Source organism: Falco rusticolus, chromosome 4 (assembly GCF_015220075.1).
Source record: "Falco rusticolus isolate bFalRus1 chromosome 4, bFalRus1.pri, whole genome shotgun sequence".
Taxonomy (NCBI): Eukaryota; Metazoa; Chordata; class Aves; order Falconiformes; family Falconidae; genus Falco; species Falco rusticolus.
The window spans coordinates 13,690,431-13,708,992 of NC_051190.1; the positions used below are offsets into that span (position 1 = coordinate 13,690,431).

At 51.5% G+C, this 18,562-nt stretch overlaps 2 protein-coding genes across 2 annotated transcripts; one reads left to right on the plus strand and one right to left on the minus strand.

Moving 5' to 3' along the window:
- Positions 1-24: 24 nt before the first annotated feature.
- Positions 25-18,527, minus strand: P4HTM (prolyl 4-hydroxylase, transmembrane). Its single transcript, XM_037385957.1, has 9 exons — positions 18,237-18,527; positions 18,085-18,166; positions 8,573-8,763; positions 7,457-7,553; positions 4,605-4,767; positions 2,804-2,989; positions 2,309-2,399; positions 1,608-1,731; positions 25-366 (listed from the first exon to the last, which is right to left on the minus strand). The coding sequence occupies exons 1-9, from the start codon at positions 18,492-18,494 to the stop codon at positions 143-145; spliced, it is 1,416 nt and encodes a 471-aa protein (XP_037241854.1). The 5' UTR covers positions 18,495-18,527; the 3' UTR covers positions 25-142.
- Positions 8,770-16,930, plus strand: LOC119147248 (secreted frizzled-related protein 5-like). Its single transcript, XM_037385958.1, has 4 exons — positions 8,770-11,228; positions 11,986-12,158; positions 13,085-13,171; positions 14,022-16,930. The coding sequence occupies exons 1-4, from the start codon at positions 10,903-10,905 to the stop codon at positions 14,354-14,356; spliced, it is 921 nt and encodes a 306-aa protein (XP_037241855.1). The 5' UTR covers positions 8,770-10,902; the 3' UTR covers positions 14,357-16,930.
- Positions 18,528-18,562: the final 35 nt, after the last annotated feature.

The following is an 18,562-nucleotide window of genomic DNA, read 5'->3' on the forward strand; positions in this document are numbered from 1 at the left end:
ACGCGGACGCGGCTCCCGACTCGACACGCTTTATTGGCGCGCGATGCGGCCCCGCCGCACACGTGGCCCGCGGCCCCGCCCAGCGCGGGAAACGGCCCCGTGCGGGCGCCCCGCCCCCCCGTCCCCCCCGATCCCCCCCATCCTACAGCTCCAGGTGCACCCCGCTGTAGGCCTTATCCACTGTCCACTCGCCCGGGGCTCCGGCTCCGGTCCCGCCCCCCGCGTAGCGCTCCATCTCCTGCTGGAACTGTAGCTGCCGCCGGCGGTTGGGGTCCACGTTGATCCAGTTGTTGGCGATCCACTTGGTGCCCTGGGTGACCAGGCAGCCCCCGTGCAGGGCGAAGTCATCCAGCTCCCCCACCCAGCCTGCGGAGCAAAGCAGGCGGTGAGCTGCGGGGACCGCACAGGCAGGCACAGCCAGCAAATGCCGGCTCTCCTGCCCGCGGTGCCTGCTTGGATTTTAGCTCAGATAAATCTCACGGGAGTTGGCTCCTCCTGGCAACCTCCCGCCTTAGTGCCACCCCACCCCAGCACCTACCAGGAGTTCAGCGGGGCAGGGCCCCCGAGTGCAAAATGCTCGCTGCCCCCACGTCCCTGCTCAGCACATGGGGCTCTCGGGCTCTGCACCACCATTGCTGTTTTTCCCAACTCTTCCCAAAAGGGGAGGCTGGCATGGAAGAGATCGGTGCTGCTGCTAGAAGGCCTGTGGAAGTCAAGAGGCTCGCAGACCCATTAAGAGACTGCATTTCAGCAACTCTAAACGATCCTCTCTTTACAGAGGTCCCACTTTTTTTTCTGTGGCAGACTTGCAGCAGCAGCCGTCTTCCATTTAGGAACAATTTGCTCATAAAAACACAACGGGGCTCTTCTTACAGGAGAGCGATGGTCTTGATATTATCATCTAACAGCCCAAATACTGGTCTGTTGGAAACATGGGCTGCTCTCTGGGGACCAGGGATGCTATGCTCCTTCTTCCCAGCACCACTCAAAATCTGCCATCGAAACACTCTGGAGTCACACTCAGCAGCAGCCTGGAAGATTCATGTCAATTCCCCAGCCTGGCTGTCAGGGAAAACTGCACTGTGAGAAAAACAGCCCCAAGGATGCGTATCATCAGGCTGCAGCTGAGCTATAAAGCAGGAGTTGGCCCCAAGCACAGCAGAGCCTTGCGCAGGGCAGCCCATGCCTGCCTGCGGTGCAGAGCTGATGGCCGTCCCTTTGTCTACCTCCCCTCCCCACTGCTTTGGGCAACACCACATCAGTGAAACATTGTGAATTGCAGACCAAGTTCCAGCAGGAGTTTCAGCTTGCACAGCGGGACAGGAGGCAGCTAGTGATGGATAGCACAGCCAAGGTCTTTGTTTGCTAGCTAGTCCCGTCCCCCTAAGACATCAGGAGCCACTGACCTACTGCCTGTAAACAAAGGCCTTTCAGAGTCAGGAAGCTCCTGCTCAGCTGGTGACAAACAGACTCTACAGTTCCCACTAGCAGGCAGCTACCACCCTTTGGCTTTCTTCTGAGCTCCCAGCTGCTGCAAGAAGACGACAGCCATCACCTCCCACAGTCCCTACCCCTCCCAAGAGCTGAGTCTTGAAACAAGCCCGTACCTTCTCCGTCTGACAGGTAGTTGTACCAGAAGACAGCAGTGCCTTGCTGAGGTTTCACTCGCAAATTGCCCTTGTCACAGTTTTTCCGAGTATCTCGCAGGTCAACGTCGTTCTGGATCAGAGACTGGCAAGAAACCACAGAGAAGGTGTCGCAAACAGGGCTGGAATGAAGCACATGCACTGGGCTGCCTCTGCCGCCAGCCATCATCCTGCCCTTTGCCTGAACACCCCACAGGGACAGCTCGAGGCTGACGCTGGGCAGGACGGGGCTTTCACAACCCTCCCGGAGCAGCCAGTTCCAGTCTCCTGGAGGTCCATAACCTGTTTCTGAGCAGCCACTCATTCCTTAACACATCGCCTGACAGCAGCACAACATACCTGCCAAGACTCAGTCTGAGGAAACCTGCCCAGACAGAAGTGAGCAGGACCCACGGTGGGGTGGCAGCAAGGCCAACAGACCACCCCTCGTGCCTCTGAGCGGGGACAGCCCTGCACCTCTTCCCTCCGCCTCAGAGGGAAGAGGCCATAAGCGGAGCACAGCTTTCCCATGGTCTAGCTATGGAAGGCTAACATTCACTGACTTCATGCACCAGACCCCTTCTGCAGCCACAGCGAATAAAGACTTTCAATAATATATTGAATAAATATCGAATAAAGACTCAAAAGTCCCCAGGGGTAACACGTAGGCAAGATTCATTTACCATCTCTTCGTACGTCCTGTTATCAGCTATAGGAAACACTGTTTCGCCTCCCCCTGTCACATTGTTCAGGTAGAACAGCACCGTCACGTACCTGCAAGACAGAGTGGCTGTCAGGGGACACAACGCACAGGGGGAGGCACAGAGAGGCTGTCCCTACCCTGCCCCTCCACCATACATACAGCGGTTCCTCCAAGACCTCACAAAATATGATTTACATCATCAGCTTTTCTCCAAGAACAAGACAAGGACAACAAAGAAAACGTCCACCCACAACAGTGAGAGTGTGTTTCTAGCCTCTGGCGGGGATGGCCCAGCAGCTCTGCAGAACCACTCTGCCCTCCCCGTGTGGTTCCGCAGGATTCACACACCTCCCCCTTCACACCAGCCATCTCCAGAGCCGGTTTGTGAGCCCACCGCCCCAGCACTGAGTCCCATGCGAGGTGAGGCGACACAGCTCTCCACACCTCTTCCAGACCGTGCCAAGGCAGACTGTACCGGCAGGAGGTCTCAAAGGGAGCGCTTTCATTGGCGACCAACTTCGTGTGGCTGCAGGCAGTCTCGGGAAAGACGGGGCCGCTGTCCATGTGGGCATGGTAGTGCCCTCCTTGGTCGTACCGCACAACCTGGAGGGGCTCACTGTGCTCCACAATCTCGGGGGGCAAGCGAGTCAGGCGCATTACTCTGGGGAAGAGCAGAGCAGGGCAGGTGAGGGGAAAGCATTGTCACCCCAGTCAGCCACTACTCCCAAGCAGCGAATAAATCCAGAGAACCCCCTTCCCCAACAGACCGGAGAGACGGATGGGCTGCAGCAAGCATGCCAAGAGATAACTAGGTCCTTACAGGTCTGATGGACCGTCAGTATCAGCTCAGAAAGTCCTCGTCAAGGTTAATAAAAAAACCCCAAAACCGAAGGGTGCATCTCCAGCAGGACTGCTCTCAGCAAGACTTTACTTGCTCAGCAAGATCCCTTCTGTGTGTGTCCCTGGAGCCTTCACGTGCCATCTCATCGCTTCTCTGGACTCCTGCACACCACCTACAGACCTCAGGGGCAGTGAGCAAAGCACAGGGCCCCTGCCGAGAGTGACAGAGAGACTAGCTCTAGGAATATTCTTGTCACCTAACTCACCTTTCCCTGTTGCCTTTTCAGCAGCCTCCCCCCAGGGCAGAGGGGCACTGGAAGTGATCAAGGAGACCGGAGCCCTCCTGCTCTGGGATTTTTCCGCTGCTACATCTGAGATCATCCCCAAGGTAAGCAGGTACGTCTTGAGACCTGCCAAAGAACACTCAGAGCTCTGAGAATCTGGACCGGTGAAGCCCTCAGGGCAGGTGCAAGGGGAACACAGCATCCAGGTAGGATGGCAAAGCCCCTCCAGGCACCGCATGGTCCCAGGGAGGACTAACAGCCTCCTTCAGCGCTACGTCTTCACATCCTCATAGCAGCAGCCAACTGAAGAGTGTAAAAGCAGTACGCTGATGCCTGTGTGCGCTGGCTAGCTGGCACAGAGAAGGTGGCAGCCGCAGCCTGCTCTAATCAAGGCAATATGCGACCCCATTCTCCTGCTGGAATGCACTGAAGAGAAGGAGTGGCCAACAGCTGTTTTCAAGCCTCGGGACAGATTTTCCCCACCCATGTTCTGGGCAAGGACCAGCACCACAAGAACAAGAAACTCTCCAGCCAATTATTTGAAACTCACCACGGCTAAACGATTTGGCCTGCGTGCTGGGTTTTCAGCGCTTCCCAGTACCAAATCTGATATGAAGGGAAGGGTAGGAGGTTCCTCCGTCTGCCGTGAGCTGCCTTGATATGTGTGCTTGGAGGATTAAACTAACTTGGCTTACTTGAGGTGGAGTCGTGCTTGTTAAAAAGTCAGCTCTGAGCAGCTAAGACAGATTTCAGTGAAATGCATGAGTAACTAAGGCAAATGACAGTAACTACTGGCACCCAGACAGCATTGGAAACAGACAGTTTCTCCCAGTAAGCTCATTTACTAATTAGAATGAATTTTTCACATTATGCCAAGTCTTCCTGGTTTTATAGGGCTGTTCCCAAAAGTGAATGGAGATGCTGAAAGGTCTGATTTTTCTTTTTCCTTTTCCACAGGACAATACAAATTCTTGTTCTAATGAAAACCTCCTCTCCCCATTTTCTGTCTGTGTTCATTGCTCTTTATACACTCCAAAGAGTTTCACAGCATTAGGAAGTGTGACTATTAGCAAGTTTGCCACCGCCTCTCCCAGCACAGGCGGTCCCCATGCCTACACAAACCCAACCGCCCCTCGGCTGCCGGGCCCTTACCTTTGCCGTATGGCTCTCATGACCTGGTGTGCCCCCTCGCCCTGGTACAGCCAGGTGTGCTGGCTGTTGCGCACCAAGTCACTCATCTTCACTTTCTGGCTTCCCATGTACTTGTGGAAATCGCGGATATTCAATTGTTTGAACTCCTCCAAACTCAGCACGCCTATGGGAAGAGAGGAAAAGCTGGCTGAGCTTGGCACAGGTAATAGCTCTTGGTGTCCTGTACTCAGAGGAACCACCAGCTGAGGGCAATGCACAGATCACCTTCCTCAAACCAACCCCCTTCAGGGTCCACCACCGTGCCCATCATGGGCTGAACCCCCTACGTGCAGCATTGCGGGCCCCAGCAATACCCTCACCTTTCGCAGAGCGGGGGCCGTACAACAGCCTGCAGAAGCGAGCTATTAGCTGCCGTGCAGGGTCAGAACTGGGACAGGCAGAATACCATTTTGAACTCTAAAAAGCTCCTAAAACACACAAACCAATCCATCAAGAGAAATAGCTCCTACAGTTCTAACATGTGCACTGCCACAGCCAAAAAAAACCAGTGCCACCTGATGCCCTTGGGCTTGTTACTTAGATATTTAAATAATGTGTTTAAGAACAGAGTGGGACACCTCAGACCACATTTTCTACAAGGCTTTGCAAACTAATTAAAAAAAGCCAAACCCAAAACAAGCAGTACATTCTTTTGCATTTGTGTAATTGCAAAACACAAGCAAGGAATACAACAGAGCACAATCTTCACAGTCTTGCGACGTTTCGTAAGTAGAAGTAACAGAAAAGTGAGAGGGTAAAAAGTGGTTTCTACTAAAACAGGTATTTCTTGTTTGCACTCAACTGGCCTCGGCAAGGGATGGACTTCTGCCTTTGCTAGCTTCAGAAAAATCCTCACATTTGTTGCTTCCCCTTTCCGAATGTCCTGGTTTCACCCAGGATCAGAGTTAATTTTCTTCTCAGTAGCCAGTACAGTGCTGTGTTTTGGGTTTAGTATGAGAATAATGTTGGTAACACACTGATGCTTTTAGTTGTTGCTAAGTCACGTTTGTACTAAGTCAAGGACTTCTGTTTCTCAGGCCCTTCCAGTAAGAAAGCTGGAGGGACACAAGCAATTGGGAGGGGACACAGCCAGGACAGCTGACCTGAACTAGCCAAAGGGATATTCCATACCACAGAATGACATGCTGAGCGTATCAGTTGGCAGGGGGGTTGGCTGGGCAGGCGATCGCTGCTCAGGGACTGGCAGGGCATCAGTCAACAGGTAAGTGAGCAACTGTACAGTGCATCACTTGCTGGGTCTTTTTCCATCCTTTTTGAATTTATTCACCCTTTCCCTCCCTCATCTTGTCATTGTTATTGTTATTATATTTAATTTTATTTCAATTATTAAATTATTATCTCAACCCACGAGTTTTACCTTTTTCCTGATTCTCCTCCCCATCCCACCAGGGGAGCGGGGGAAGTGAGCGAGCGGCTGTGTGGTGCTTAGCTGCTGGCTGGGGTTAAACCACACCACTGACGAAGGGAAGCCTCACGCTGGGGATCAGGTCCCCGAGGCCAGAGCGTGCAGCGTGCTGCACTGGGCTGCCCATCAGCCAGCACGCATCGTGGGCAGCAAGCAGAGCTCCTCAGGCTGCAAACCCAGTGTGGCTGCGGGGCCAGCTCTGCTCGCTGGGCACACAGCACCCTCCAGCAGGAGGAAGGAGCAGCCACCAGGGTCAGCCTGGGACAGCTCCTCAGGTGCCAGTGGGCATGACCAAATTATCCACTGTTATTATTTCTAGTGTCTCCCTGTCCCCACTTCCCTTTACTCCATGTGGTCTTTGATGAGCAGTGCCACATCCAGGTTGTGACCTGGTCTCCTGGTGTCACATACCAATCTAACAACAGAGGGAAGCAGCACTCTGGAAGCAAGGTCCTGCCAAGAGCACTTTAACAGGACCTTTGATTTGTTAATGTCCAGAACGGTGGAAAAGCCACTGAGGACTCAGTCATACGCTCCTACCCCTGCCAAGAATGCCACCAGCCTGGAGGAGGAGGGCACGAGATGCCCTCCGGATATTTAGCCATTCACAAGGGTACTGCTTCAACTCCAAAGCAGCTCCTCCTGGGCAGCTCTCAACGCCAGGTCACTGGAAGAGAGCACACAGAGCCTGTGCGTTCACTTAATTTGATTAGGAAACAGAGAGTTGCCTAATTGAGGCCACTCTAATTAGAGCAGCAGAGGTTAAAACGCATGTCCAGACCAGTGGGAGCCCTTGGGAGACCGGGAGCAGGAAGGGCAGGAGTGGCTTCATGGAATACAGAGTTTGCAGCAGCAGAGAGGGGGGTCAGCAATAAAGGCTGACCAACAAGACCACTCCCACCTTCATTTATTCTGCCTTCCCCTGCCAGTGATGCAGGGCTCCCAGCTTTCTGCAGAAGCTTTCCTGAAAACAGTGGGGAAGTGGAAGGCACACCTTAACACTTGCAGCCCAGGTAACAAGGTATGTAGTCAGAGCCAGAGCGGTCTCTCAGACCATGGGAGCAGAAGTGCACCCTGACAGTCCTGTTGCAGAGGGGCGTGAACAGGTGCAGAGCTGTGTTCTTGACCTGCTTCTGCAAGATCCAAGCCCAGGCAGCGGAACTAGTCTGCTGCTAGAGTCGTGATGAAGGGGCAGGATTGCTGCAATGAGAGGTTTACCCTGAATTTACTTTTCTGCGAAGGTCTCTAAAGCAGTGTTATTGTCCTTTGAAGAACACATCTAGAGAAACGTGCCTGGGCAGGGACACAGCTCTTGCTCTGCCCCACATGGTTGTGCGAGGCATCCAGCATGCTGAGGGCAAAGGGATTCCCATGGAGCTGCTCTTACCGTTTCCATCAGGATCAGCCTTGACTGCAGCATACATCTCCCGGATGTTTTCAGGGGTCATCCACCTGCCGTTCCCAAGCCGGGTGTGGGTCAACACCTGAAATTCATAAATGGATCAACACCAGGCACTGGTTTCTTGTACTATTGAAACCCTACAGATTCCCTGCTTGAGGCCTGGCAGGCTCTCCTCTGCAGCACATCAGCCAGCCAGGCGTCAGCGCATCTCTGCAGAAAGAAGATTACAGTCAGGATCATCTGGCAGCCACACACAGTGTGTGGCTGACGAGCGCTGTTATTTCCAGTTTAGGTCATGGCAAATGACTGCTGGGACTCGGTTAACCAGTCCTGAGGTGGAGGGGGCACAGCTTTTTCTCTTGAAGGGAAAGGAAAGCTATTGACTATAAAAGTGAATGCTTTTCCAAAATAAAAGCCTGGAACAAAATGCTTCCTTTCCACATGGACAGAGAGATGCAGAAACCTGGAGAGCTCTCAGCAGGCTCTGACCTCCAGAGAAAGGAGCCTTGCTCTGGGTCGTCACTGGTGCAGCTCCCCACACTCCACAGCTCTTGCTGTCCACAGGACAGTTCACACCCCAAGCCCCACCTGAAACAGGAGCCTGGGGAGGGACATCCTTGAACTGCCAGCACCTGCCCTGATGCACCCTACCACACAGGACAAGGGTGCTGAAGAGCTGGGGACAAGGTGCTCACTGTCCCCCTCTGGGCTCATTAATAGGGGTGGCTGTGCTTTTTTTTTTTTTTTTTTTTTTTTGCTGTGACTTTTGCACAGTCGGCCAGCTCCCCACAACGCAGTGCCTACGCTATAAACACACTTCCCTGGGACTCCGGGTAAGAGGAAACCCACAGCACAGGGAACATTTTACCCAGCACATTCAAAACACACATCTGCCAAGGCAACAGCATGACAAGTGCTGCACATTTCCCCACAAACTTCCATGCTCAAAGCCTGTCTTGAGACATGAAATTAAGCAAATACTTATCAGTATATACGGGGTCTGGCCTTAACCAAGAACAAGAGTAATCAAGAAACCATCTGAAGAGGGGATCTGCCAGAAGGTCCCCCAGCAAACCTCCTCCAGTCTGCCCTGCACTCTACCTCTTTGAGCTGCAGCTGCCCATCCTGATTGTGGTCCAGCAGATTGAAAATGTCCATCTGGCTGATTTCTATCATTTCCATGGCTTCCTCATAGTCATCCGTTGGTAGGATCTGACTCTTCTGCAGCCCCTTCAGTTGTGCCAGATGGACGATGAGCTTGCACTCCTCCTCTGTCAGGAAGTTGGGAATTTCTGCAGCAAAAGTGTCAGCAGCAACAGAGACTGAGGAACTGTTACAGTGGGACCCTATACCAATGGCAGGCCACTCAAGGAAAAAAAACCACAATAGGCGAGGGGGAAATTGAGGAACTGCCTAAGTCTGGGACATTCAAACACATCCACCCTTCTACCAGAAGAGCTCTCAAAGAGCATATACCACACACCTGAGCTGCTGGAGGCAGGTATTTTTACAGCAGCAGTTCCTAAATGTTTGGATCCAGGGGTCAAGCCCTTAAACTCTCTCACAGATACCACAATGGACAAAGGAGTGAACAAACACATGCATATCACCACATATTATCACTTCAAAGGTGACATGTGGATCACAGTCTGGGAACTGCTGCTCTACAGGAAGGGAGGCCAAAAATCTTTACGGTGGGCAGTGATGATGGCTAGGGTTTCAGGCTTCTTGCTCTCACGTGGAGAGGACAGCACTTTGCACAAAACCAACTTTTCAGGGGAACCTGGCACAATACTCTACCATGAAACTCAAACACCAAGCAGAAAGCTTCCAAACTTATTCCCACTCATTCCCCCACTAAAAACGGTCTTCAAATGCAGTATTAAAGGGGAAGACACTGCACATGGCAGACGCCACATCCATACCCAAGTAGCATCCCGGTATTGCCAGCTTTCCTTTGCACCGCAACACCAGCAGCAATCAGGCAATACCAGGATCCCAGGCAAATTTAAATGCAGAGAAATCCACCGATGACTATGAGGCTAAGGGATTTCTAGCTGCACAGCGCACTGGGCATGCATTTGCAAAGTGCTGGCGAGGTCCTGTTCAACAGTACCATGGCCCAGCAGGCTGGGAAGATCCTTCTGGCTGATGGCTGTCACTGCTACAGCGATCTTGTTACCAGCTGCTGAGACTTTTGAAGAGCGAAAGAAAAGCCACCGAAGCAGGACAGGTTTAGGCCCAAGGTCCTGCTCTCCAAATTGCATGGCTCCTGCAAGTATGTGCCAAGGACACATTATACCTCAAATACAGCAGCAATCCCCAAAGGGGGGGGGGGGGGGGGGGGGCAGAAAAAAAAGTTAATTACTTCCATGACCTGAAATCAACCCTATCAGCTCAAACTGTCAATAACCAGTTGGCTTCTTGCTAAGTACAGACCAGAACTAGCCCTGTAGAAAATGAAATGTTCCTGGGAAGCCCCAGAAACACAATGCAGCCGGTTGTATCCGTAACGCCCTCCGAGGAAACAATTTCCGCCACAGGCAGCGTGGGGTCCTTGTGCCAGAGGATGCTTTGGAGCCAGAGCTTCCACTGACTGGTTTGAACCTCATGGCATGGCACCAGGTCCAAATGAACTGTGTGCCCTGGCAAGCAACACCCCCAGTATTTCCAGTTCCCCAAACTGGGCTACAATAATGACCGCCTCTGGAATCTTAATTACGTACTGGAGGAAGGACAGTTCTGCTCTTCAGTGGTAGTAACGGGAATTTGGAATGAAGCAAAAATTTTGTTTACTGGAAAGCATGCTCTGTCATGCAGGTTGCAAGGTGAGGGGGTTTCCAGTTCACTGCTGCCAATCCCATCTGCAAACAACCTGACTCCACAGCTGCAAATTAGTTCCTCTCTACCCTCAGCTCTCTGAAACAGTTAACTTGTGGCTGTGAGACCATCCTATCTCCCTGCCTGCTCAACAATAGATCCAGCTAAACAAATGCCTCCTAATTGACTTTGAGCAACACTTGATTGCTTTTACAAAAAACAAAAGAGAGGAAAACATTGGGGTTTATGAAATAATGACTAATCCTGGAGCAAGAGAAAGGGGATGGGTTGGAGCACTGGTGTCAAACAGAGATTCAATCTTGGCTGAAAGAGCCTCAAGACACATGGGCCAAGTCATTCATCCCTCCCCAACTGCCCTCATTTCCACACCTGCTGATCTAAGCCAAACCCCTGCTAAAATCCAAACAATCAGGGCCGCTGGCAAATGAAAATTGGCGCATTGTCTTCCCCATGAGGGCTCTGAAAGGGCCACACTTAATGAGGATGGACTGACAGAGAGGTGGCTTGTATGCTATAAAAGGCGTCCCACAGTCTGGAGCAGCTCAGTCTGGGGTGCGCCGCCTGTTTGCCTGCTCTCGGCTCGCTCGAGCATGGTCACGGCCCAGCGCAGGCACCCCTCGAGGTCGGGTGGCCCATGGCTGCTGGGGCTCCTGGCGTGCCTGCTGCTCTGGGGCTCTCCAGGAGCCTGGGCGAGCTACCTGAGGAGATCCTCCAGCTGCATGCCCATTCCACACCACATGGCCTTGTGCTACGATATCGGCTACTCTGAGATGAGGATTCCCAACCTGCTGGAGCACGAGACCATGCCAGAAGCGATCCAGCAGTCTTCCAGCTGGCTGCCCTTGCTGGCCAGGGAGTGCCACCCAGATGCTAGGATTTTCCTCTGCTCCCTCTTTGCACCAATCTGCTTGGACAGGTAAGATGTTTTTACAAGTTATTTCAGCTGTAGCAAGTAACGCTCCCCAAGAGTGCAACTGCATTTGCTTCTCAAGCGTGCAGTGTCATCAGCACAGTCCCCAAGAAGCTGCGCTGCCCCTCTCAGCAAGGGGCAATCGGATTACCCAGCAGGGACCATCCCTCTGAAAGTGAAACGTGAGCATTTCATCTCACAGCAGCGGAAACATTACGCTCCCTCCTCTGGATTTTCATGCTCTCCCACCCTAGGCACTGCTGCCATCTCCTCTAGCCGACCCCCTTGCGCACCGCAGCAGCTGCCAACACCCACCTCCCACCTCCCCTGCAGCCCCCCAGCCCTAGCTCCTGCCCTGAACTCTTAGGGGGGTTCTCAGCCTGACAGTGCCAGCAGCAGAGAGAAATCCGAATTTGAAATCTGGTTTGAGATGCAGCCAGCACAGTACAGAGCTGCTAAGGAAACTGAGTATCTAATTAGGCACTTGTAAAGGTGAGCAGCCTTTGCACAACTAGCGAAGATCCTGGGGCAGTGGGGGGGGACTGTTGGCAGCTGCCTGTATCGAACAGCCTCATCCCTCCTGTCCTCAGGAATTTGTTGTTTTCTGGACACGAATGTGCAAAAGATATCAAAGATCCCAAAATATCTCTGCTAGCGCTACAGTGCACAGCACAGCCCCGCACGGCAGCAGTGCAGTGCCAGGGCTCGACCCTCAGCCTGCTGCCAGGGTCCAGAGGTGCTGTAATCCCCATCCCCTCCCCAGGCTCATCTACCCCTGCCGCAGCCTGTGCGAGGCCGTCAAGAGAAGCTGCGCACCCGTCATGGCTTGTTACGGCTACCCCTGGCCTGAAATCCTGAACTGCAACAAGTTTCCTGCAGATCACGAACTCTGCATCGCAGCAGTCTCCACAGATGAAAATTCCTCGAGCAGGAGAAGTAAGGATTTTTTTTTCTCTCGTATGTTTTCCATATGTAACACTGAAAGCTTAAAAGGATGTGCCTATGCCTTGTTTCTATTCCTAGTTTTTCTGGTTTTAAGCCATGTTTAGAAGAAAAATATTATGAATTCTGGTTCTGTTCTCTCCACTGTGAACCAGGAAACTCCACTGTGTCTAGGAAATTAGCGTAACATTGACTGCAGCTTGTTCCCCTCTCTACTGTATTCATGAGCTCCCTGGGAGCCATCAGACCACGCAGGGTTTGGGGCAGGGGCAAGGAATCGCTGTAAAAGCCTAATGCCCAGGCACAGCGTGAGAGCTCATGGTCTGCAGGCTCCAGGCTGCCAGATGTGCTTCCAGCAGAGCTAAGGAGCTGCAGCCCTGATCTTTCAGCTGTGTCCAGGGTTTAAAAACATGCAAAAAGAAATGTTTTGCAAGCCTTCTCTTTAAACATTGGGAAATACCACAAAGGGACATGAGCCTCCGCAGGCATGAGTTACACGAGAAAAAAAATCTTTATGACTGAAAAACTAAATTAAACACACAGATACTGATGAACACTAGGGGAGATTCGAGAGCAGTTAAAGGGAGAACAGATGCCTCATTTCACCATCACTGGATGGAGTCTGGCCATACCAATGGCTTTACTGTTTCATCCAAAATAGGAGATCTTCATTAAGCATTTTCACTGCTGCTTTAACATGCAGCAACACACACAAGCCTAAACAAAGCATGACAAACGGTGTCTGCCCCAGCCACAGAAAGGAGAGCTTGACATATCCCACCCTGGTAGTTTGAGATAGCTCTCCAGGGACTGGGTAGCTCAGGAAGAAGCAAGCCACCACTCACAGATCTCAAATTTTCATTACGCCCTTTCCAGTGAAGCTTGACAAGGGTATTATAACCAAATTTCTGTTGCAGCAGTGCCCCGAGCCAGCTGCAAGGACTGTGAACTTGAGGAGGCCAGCACTGCCAGGGAGATCCTGGAAAACCTCTGTGCCAATGATTTTGGTGAGTTATCCCCACTCTTCCTCTCAATTGCTGCCATTCCTTCAAAGCAGCCAGGTAGTGGCACAGACAGAAAATGGCTTTGCCATAGCAAACTGACTTTGAGGAACCGCAGCTTTTACAGCAGGCCCCAGGAATTTTCATGTCCCAACTTACCTGTTGGGTAGCAGGAGGACCCAGCTCCAGGCAGCACTGAAGGTGAAGACTTGCTTTATTTCTGTGGACTCTGGTTTGGTTTAGGTCTGTGGCTGCTACGTACAAGCACTACTCTGGTTCTCCCTTGGAGGCCGACATTTCAATCAATGCCCATAAAAACCTTTAGCAACCCCCACGTTAGCTATTTCAAACTTCAATACCATTGTTCTGGCTCACGCAGGTAGCAGCCCTGGCTTTGCTCAATCAGCTGGCAGGAAGTTTTCAAGATACTGTCCTGAATTCATTCACACAAACTTCATGGGGGAAAAAAAAAGGTTAAAAATCCTGGGCAGCTGGCAGTCATGCCACCTCCTGAAATCTCAGCTCAGACAAAAGCCAAGTAATGTGCATGAGACCAGGACCTTGATGCACCCACTTGCTTGTGTCTATGCTTCCTACAGGGTTTCTGCCCGTGCAGCAGTGCTGATACACCTTTGCCACTCCCATAAAGAAAGTGGAGTAAGAAGAATAGTGTTCAGTACTGGAAACTAATCTCAAATGAGAGCTTTTACAAATTCACTGCAATTACAAGAGCTTGGATGGATACATTGCCACATTACAGAAACTATAGCAATAAAGCCTTGCGTTGGCTGTGTGTTTAAGTAGGTAAGAGCTATGAAAAGTGAACAGAACTAACAGCTTTTTCCAACCCCTGTAGCAGTGAAAATCCGAATCCTGAGGAAGAACATGACCACCACCATCTCGGACTTCGACCTGGACCCCTCCAGGGTGGAGGTCCTGAAGCATGGCCCACTCCTCAGAACTGAAATCCCCACCAGGCTCCAGCAGTGGCTGGACATAGATGCTACCTGTGTCCACAACATCATGAGAGGCACCCATGCAGGTGTCTTTGTTGTGAGCGGCGAAGTACAGAGCGACAAAGTGGTAGTGAACAAGGCCTATGCCTGGCAGAAGAAGAACAGGAACCTGCACCAGGCAGTGCGGAGGTGGAAACATCACCGCTGCCCTGAACAGGCTGGCCGGAAGGTCTGAAAAATCTCAGTTCCAACAATAAGAAACTGCTCCCTTTCCTATGGCTAGAAAACTCCTTTCCCTGGCAGTTGGTGTTTTGGAGATGTACAGTCAATATGTTTAGGTGATTCAAAGCAGTCATAGCCCACAGCTAGGGCCTCACTGCAGATCTCCGTTTTACTGAGACAGAGTTCAGTAAAGGATGCAGATTTCATGTATTCTTCTCCCAAGGCTCTGCAGATCCAGAGTGATAGATGGCTTTCTGTAGGATCCAACATCACAACAAAACTGAACTGAACTCTGCAGCCAAGCACAAACTAGAAGAGACCTTTAGTAACAGCTCCTTCTAGCTCTCATCATCATCAACGCTGATAGACAGTTCAGCTTCATTATTTGACCCTGAGACACTGATGCTGTTCAAGTGCCTGCTTGCTTTCTGTCCAGAGAGATTACACGCAAGTCGCCCTGACTGCTAAGTGATGCTTTGTGTGTAATGAAGCAAATATTTCACCCTTGAACAGTCTGAGGTAAATTAAGAGGGAGAGAAGCCCACCCTGGCAATGCCCAGCCCCTTAAAAGCTGAATGCTAAACTCTGTTCTTGAGCGGTCATTTAGGCTGTGCCTTCAGCTTGCTGCACTGAGACCTGATGAGCACCTGCACAGGTAAAAGGAAACAGCCGTTTTTGAGCAGGAGAGGTACAGAGCAAAGATAGCTGAGGGTTTCTGCATAACAGGGAAAACCATTTTTAAAAATCAGAAATTCAGTTTGGATCAGAAGATTCTGGTAACTGGGGAACTACCAAAGATATCAAGAGCCCTGAGAAAGAGCAGAGTGGGAACGTAACATCAGCTGTCTAAACCTCTACTTTGGTGCACGACAGCAGCTTCGCTTGGGACTCGGAGGTGAGCCCCAGCCACAGCACAATAGGAGCTACTTGCAGTTCTGATATGGGAGGAGGGGAGAAGTGTTACACAGCTGTCTGGCCTTCCACCTGCACGCAAGAAAGACAGAAAAGATGGCAAAACGCATTCTCAGCAACTTCTCTGCAGCTCACTCACCCAAGTAAGTAGGGATTGTAATTCCCTGAAGGAGTAAATACAGCTATAGTTCTACACTCCAGAACACAGAGCAGAAAACAGCAAATCACCAAATGAGAAAACAAGTCAGATTTCTACTGCCTAACAAAGCACTATCTGTGGAAAGTATTCTACACTGGATTAAACTTGGGACTGAAATAAGGAAATAAGGGGGGAAATGGCTTTCGGGAGAAATGCATTCTGCCTTGTTTGCAATACCTGCAGTCTTGGTTGTGGAGACAGCCACCCTGTTTGATGGAGACACATTGCCTCCTTGTGCTCATAATGCACACCAACAACCCGTGATGGGATTTCCTCTACCGATTTAGTGTGGGCCAAGATGAACGTTCAGGCACTCACACTGTAATTTAGTTGTGCCCTGACATTTGTGCAGTGATTACTTTTATTCCATGAGGCTCAAAAGAAAAACAGAGTGAGATTTCCTATTTTTATTCCTCCACAATGTCTTGTCTTGCAAACGGCCACCCAATTCACAGAATCTGCTGTCAGGTGGTCCCTGCAATAGCAGTATCTTCTGAACAGACTGCATTTGGAAAACACATCAGAACACATAAAAGCTCTGAAGGTTGAAAAGGCTTTGTCTGGTACTTGTTTTCCATTAATAGGATTATTTGATTACTAGTGTTTCCTAACTAAAAAATGCACAGATGGTCTGACTTACAAGCTTTAGAAACAGTATCTCTTAGCCAGAGGGGGAAAAAAATAGGGCAGGGACTTTTTCAAAGCTCCACGAAATACGCTTGGGTTGGGTTCTATGCAGATGACTTACCCTCATTTGAAAAACAAACCACAAGCTCCCCTACAGTGCTCAGTGCCATGCTCCAAAGCAGAGAGCTTACATTCAACCATTAGCGAGCCACCCCCTGCTGTAGTCCCACTACAACTTGCTCTGCTGAAAGCAAAGATCACAGACCAACCACTTATTTCCTTGAACTGTCTCTCACATGCCACAACACACTGTTAAAGCCCCAGAAAGTCAAGAGTCCTTTCTGCTAGCGACTTCTGGGTTTGTCTTACACACCCAAGTTATATACATGCTTCCACTAATTTAAACAACAGAGGCACAATAAATTAGTTTTTTTAAATCAGTTGATTTAGGTTGGTACTGTTTGCACAGATAGCGAAGCCTCTGGAAGTCTTTTTAAAGTCAGAGCTGGCTCCTGGCAGGTTCATCTGGGAGATAAGAGCTGTCTTGCGACTTGAGGTTTCTAAATAAGGGACTCCTTATCGAAGGACAAAGGAGAACAGACTCGTGTGGCATCTCACATGTTGAATGTCTGTCGCTGTCTGTAATACCATCCTCAGGGAGCAAAGCTTCCCTCGGAACTGATGGAGGTGCTGGAGTGACAAGTTAAAAGCTGTGGGATTACTGCCGCCAGGACCAACCTGCCTTTTACCAACTTCGGCACCTTCCTTGCAGGCCAGGATCAACTCCTTCACTTAAGTAGTACCGGTAGGGAACAGAAGGTGGAAACAAGAGCTTTCCCGAGTGATTTTTCCTGAGTAAAAAACCAGAGTGATTGCTCCAGACTGTGGTCCTGGTAACGACATCAGTTTTGTGATCACTATCAGGTATCAGTTCCAGGTTGGTGTGTCTGTTTACTTAATGCCAGACAGAAATCCACTTAGAAATGTGCAAACCAGGAGTACCACATATGTAGAAATGACAAAAGGACTTTGTATATTTCTTCCAGATACTTACTGCATTAAAGGAGTTTAATAAGAAACCTATCTGATTTATGACCAGGTTTTCAGTGCACATAATCTATTTGGAATGGGAAAAAACCTCTCCTTTTATATTATTGAGAAAGCATCTAAAAGACTCTCAATGCTATCTTCTGAGAGACAACAGGTTTTCTCTAACTTTGCAATAGTAGGACTTTCGTAATCATCTGTCCCAAAAAATGAACTTGTATATTCTCAGTGGATTTCCAGAACACAGAGCTCAAGCTTGATCAATGAGACTTTACCAGTCACAGCAAAAAACACAGAAAAGTAAAGAAGGTTTTAAAATACTTGAAAGACAGATGTTGCATGGCTGTGTATTAGGGCAACCAGAAATAAAGATAAATCTAGAACAGGACACAAAATGGTGGAAGACATTAGATCTATCACTTCTCCTGTTACTCGCTTCCTCAGCACTGAGGCACCGACACTAAATTGCTTCATCATCATTTATTACCAAAAGTTTGGGGGTCTCTTGTCCCTTCCTAATACCCAGCAGCTTCTTCGAGGTCCTCTTCAGTGATCCGCTGTCTATTCAGGGCATTTTAAAGAGAATCTGAAAAACCCGGAAAGGTTAATCTTCCAAATTCTGCAAAGTGGGCCAAGCAGAAGAAGCAACCTCTGGGAATACGGTATCAAAACGCCCTAAGCAACATCGCACGCTTTTTAACGCGGGCCCGCGGAACAGCGGCGCGGGGAGCGAAGCAAACACGCGAGGAGCCGTTTCCCCCCGAGTGGGTGTAAGGCCGCGGCGGGGCCCGGGACCCCTCAGCCGGGAGGGCAGCGCGGACAGCGGGGCCCCCGGCCCTGCCCGCCGGTTCCCGGGTGGCCCCCGAGCCAGCCGCGGGCCGCCCGCCCGTACCGGCGCGCCTGAGGGCCGGCCCGTGCCGCTGCCCCGACGGCGGCGGGGGGAGGCCGGTACTCACCGAAGAGGAGCGGCTTGAGGCTGAGGGTGCGCACGGCGTGGGCCCTGCCGGGCACCAGCTCCACCCGCTGCGTGTGGCCCACCTGCGGGGAGAGCAGCGGTGAGCGGCGGCGCGGCCGCAGCCCCGGCCCCAGCCCCCCGGCGCGGCCTTGCCTTGATGCCCTCGAGTCGCGGGAGGGCGCGGGCGGGCGGCGGTGGCGGCGGCGCCGGGGGGGCGGCGGGCGGCCCGCCGGTCTCGCCAGCGCTGAGGTGCACGAAGAGCAGCAGCCCCAGCACGTTGAGGACGTAGAGGTGGGCGAAGACCATGAGGACGAGGAAGTAGGGCCGCGAGCAGACGGGCCGCGGGCGGCCCCCCGGCGGGCCGGGCAGCGGGGAACCCTCCGCCCGCGCCGCCGCCGCCGCCGCCGCCATCGCGCCCCCGGCCCGCCAGGCCTCGCGCGTCACCCCGGCAACCGCCCAGCGTGCTGCGTCATCGCGCC

Excerpts from the sequence above, each read along its gene's own strand:
- LOC119147248 (XM_037385958.1), top strand. The coding sequence starts at position 10,903 with ATGGTCACGGCCCAGCGCAGGCACCCCTCGAGGTCGGGTGGCCCATGG. Across the intron at positions 12,159-13,084 it reads AAATTCCTCGAGCAGGAGAA|TGCCCCGAGCCAGCTGCAAG; the intron begins GTAAGGATTTTT and ends CTGTTGCAGCAG. Across the intron at positions 13,172-14,021 it reads CCTCTGTGCCAATGATTTTG|CAGTGAAAATCCGAATCCTG; the intron begins GTGAGTTATCCC and ends CAACCCCTGTAG.
- P4HTM (XM_037385957.1), bottom strand. The coding sequence starts at position 18,494 with ATGGCGGCGGCGGCGGCGGCGGCGCGGGCGGAGGGTTCCCCGCTGCCC. Across the intron at positions 18,167-18,236 it reads CGCGACTCGAGGGCATCAAG|GTGGGCCACACGCAGCGGGT; the intron begins GCAAGGCCGCGC and ends CTCTCCCCGCAG. Across the intron at positions 4,768-7,456 it reads GGCTGATCCTGATGGAAACG|GCGTGCTGAGTTTGGAGGAG; the intron begins GTAAGAGCAGCT and ends CTCTTCCCATAG.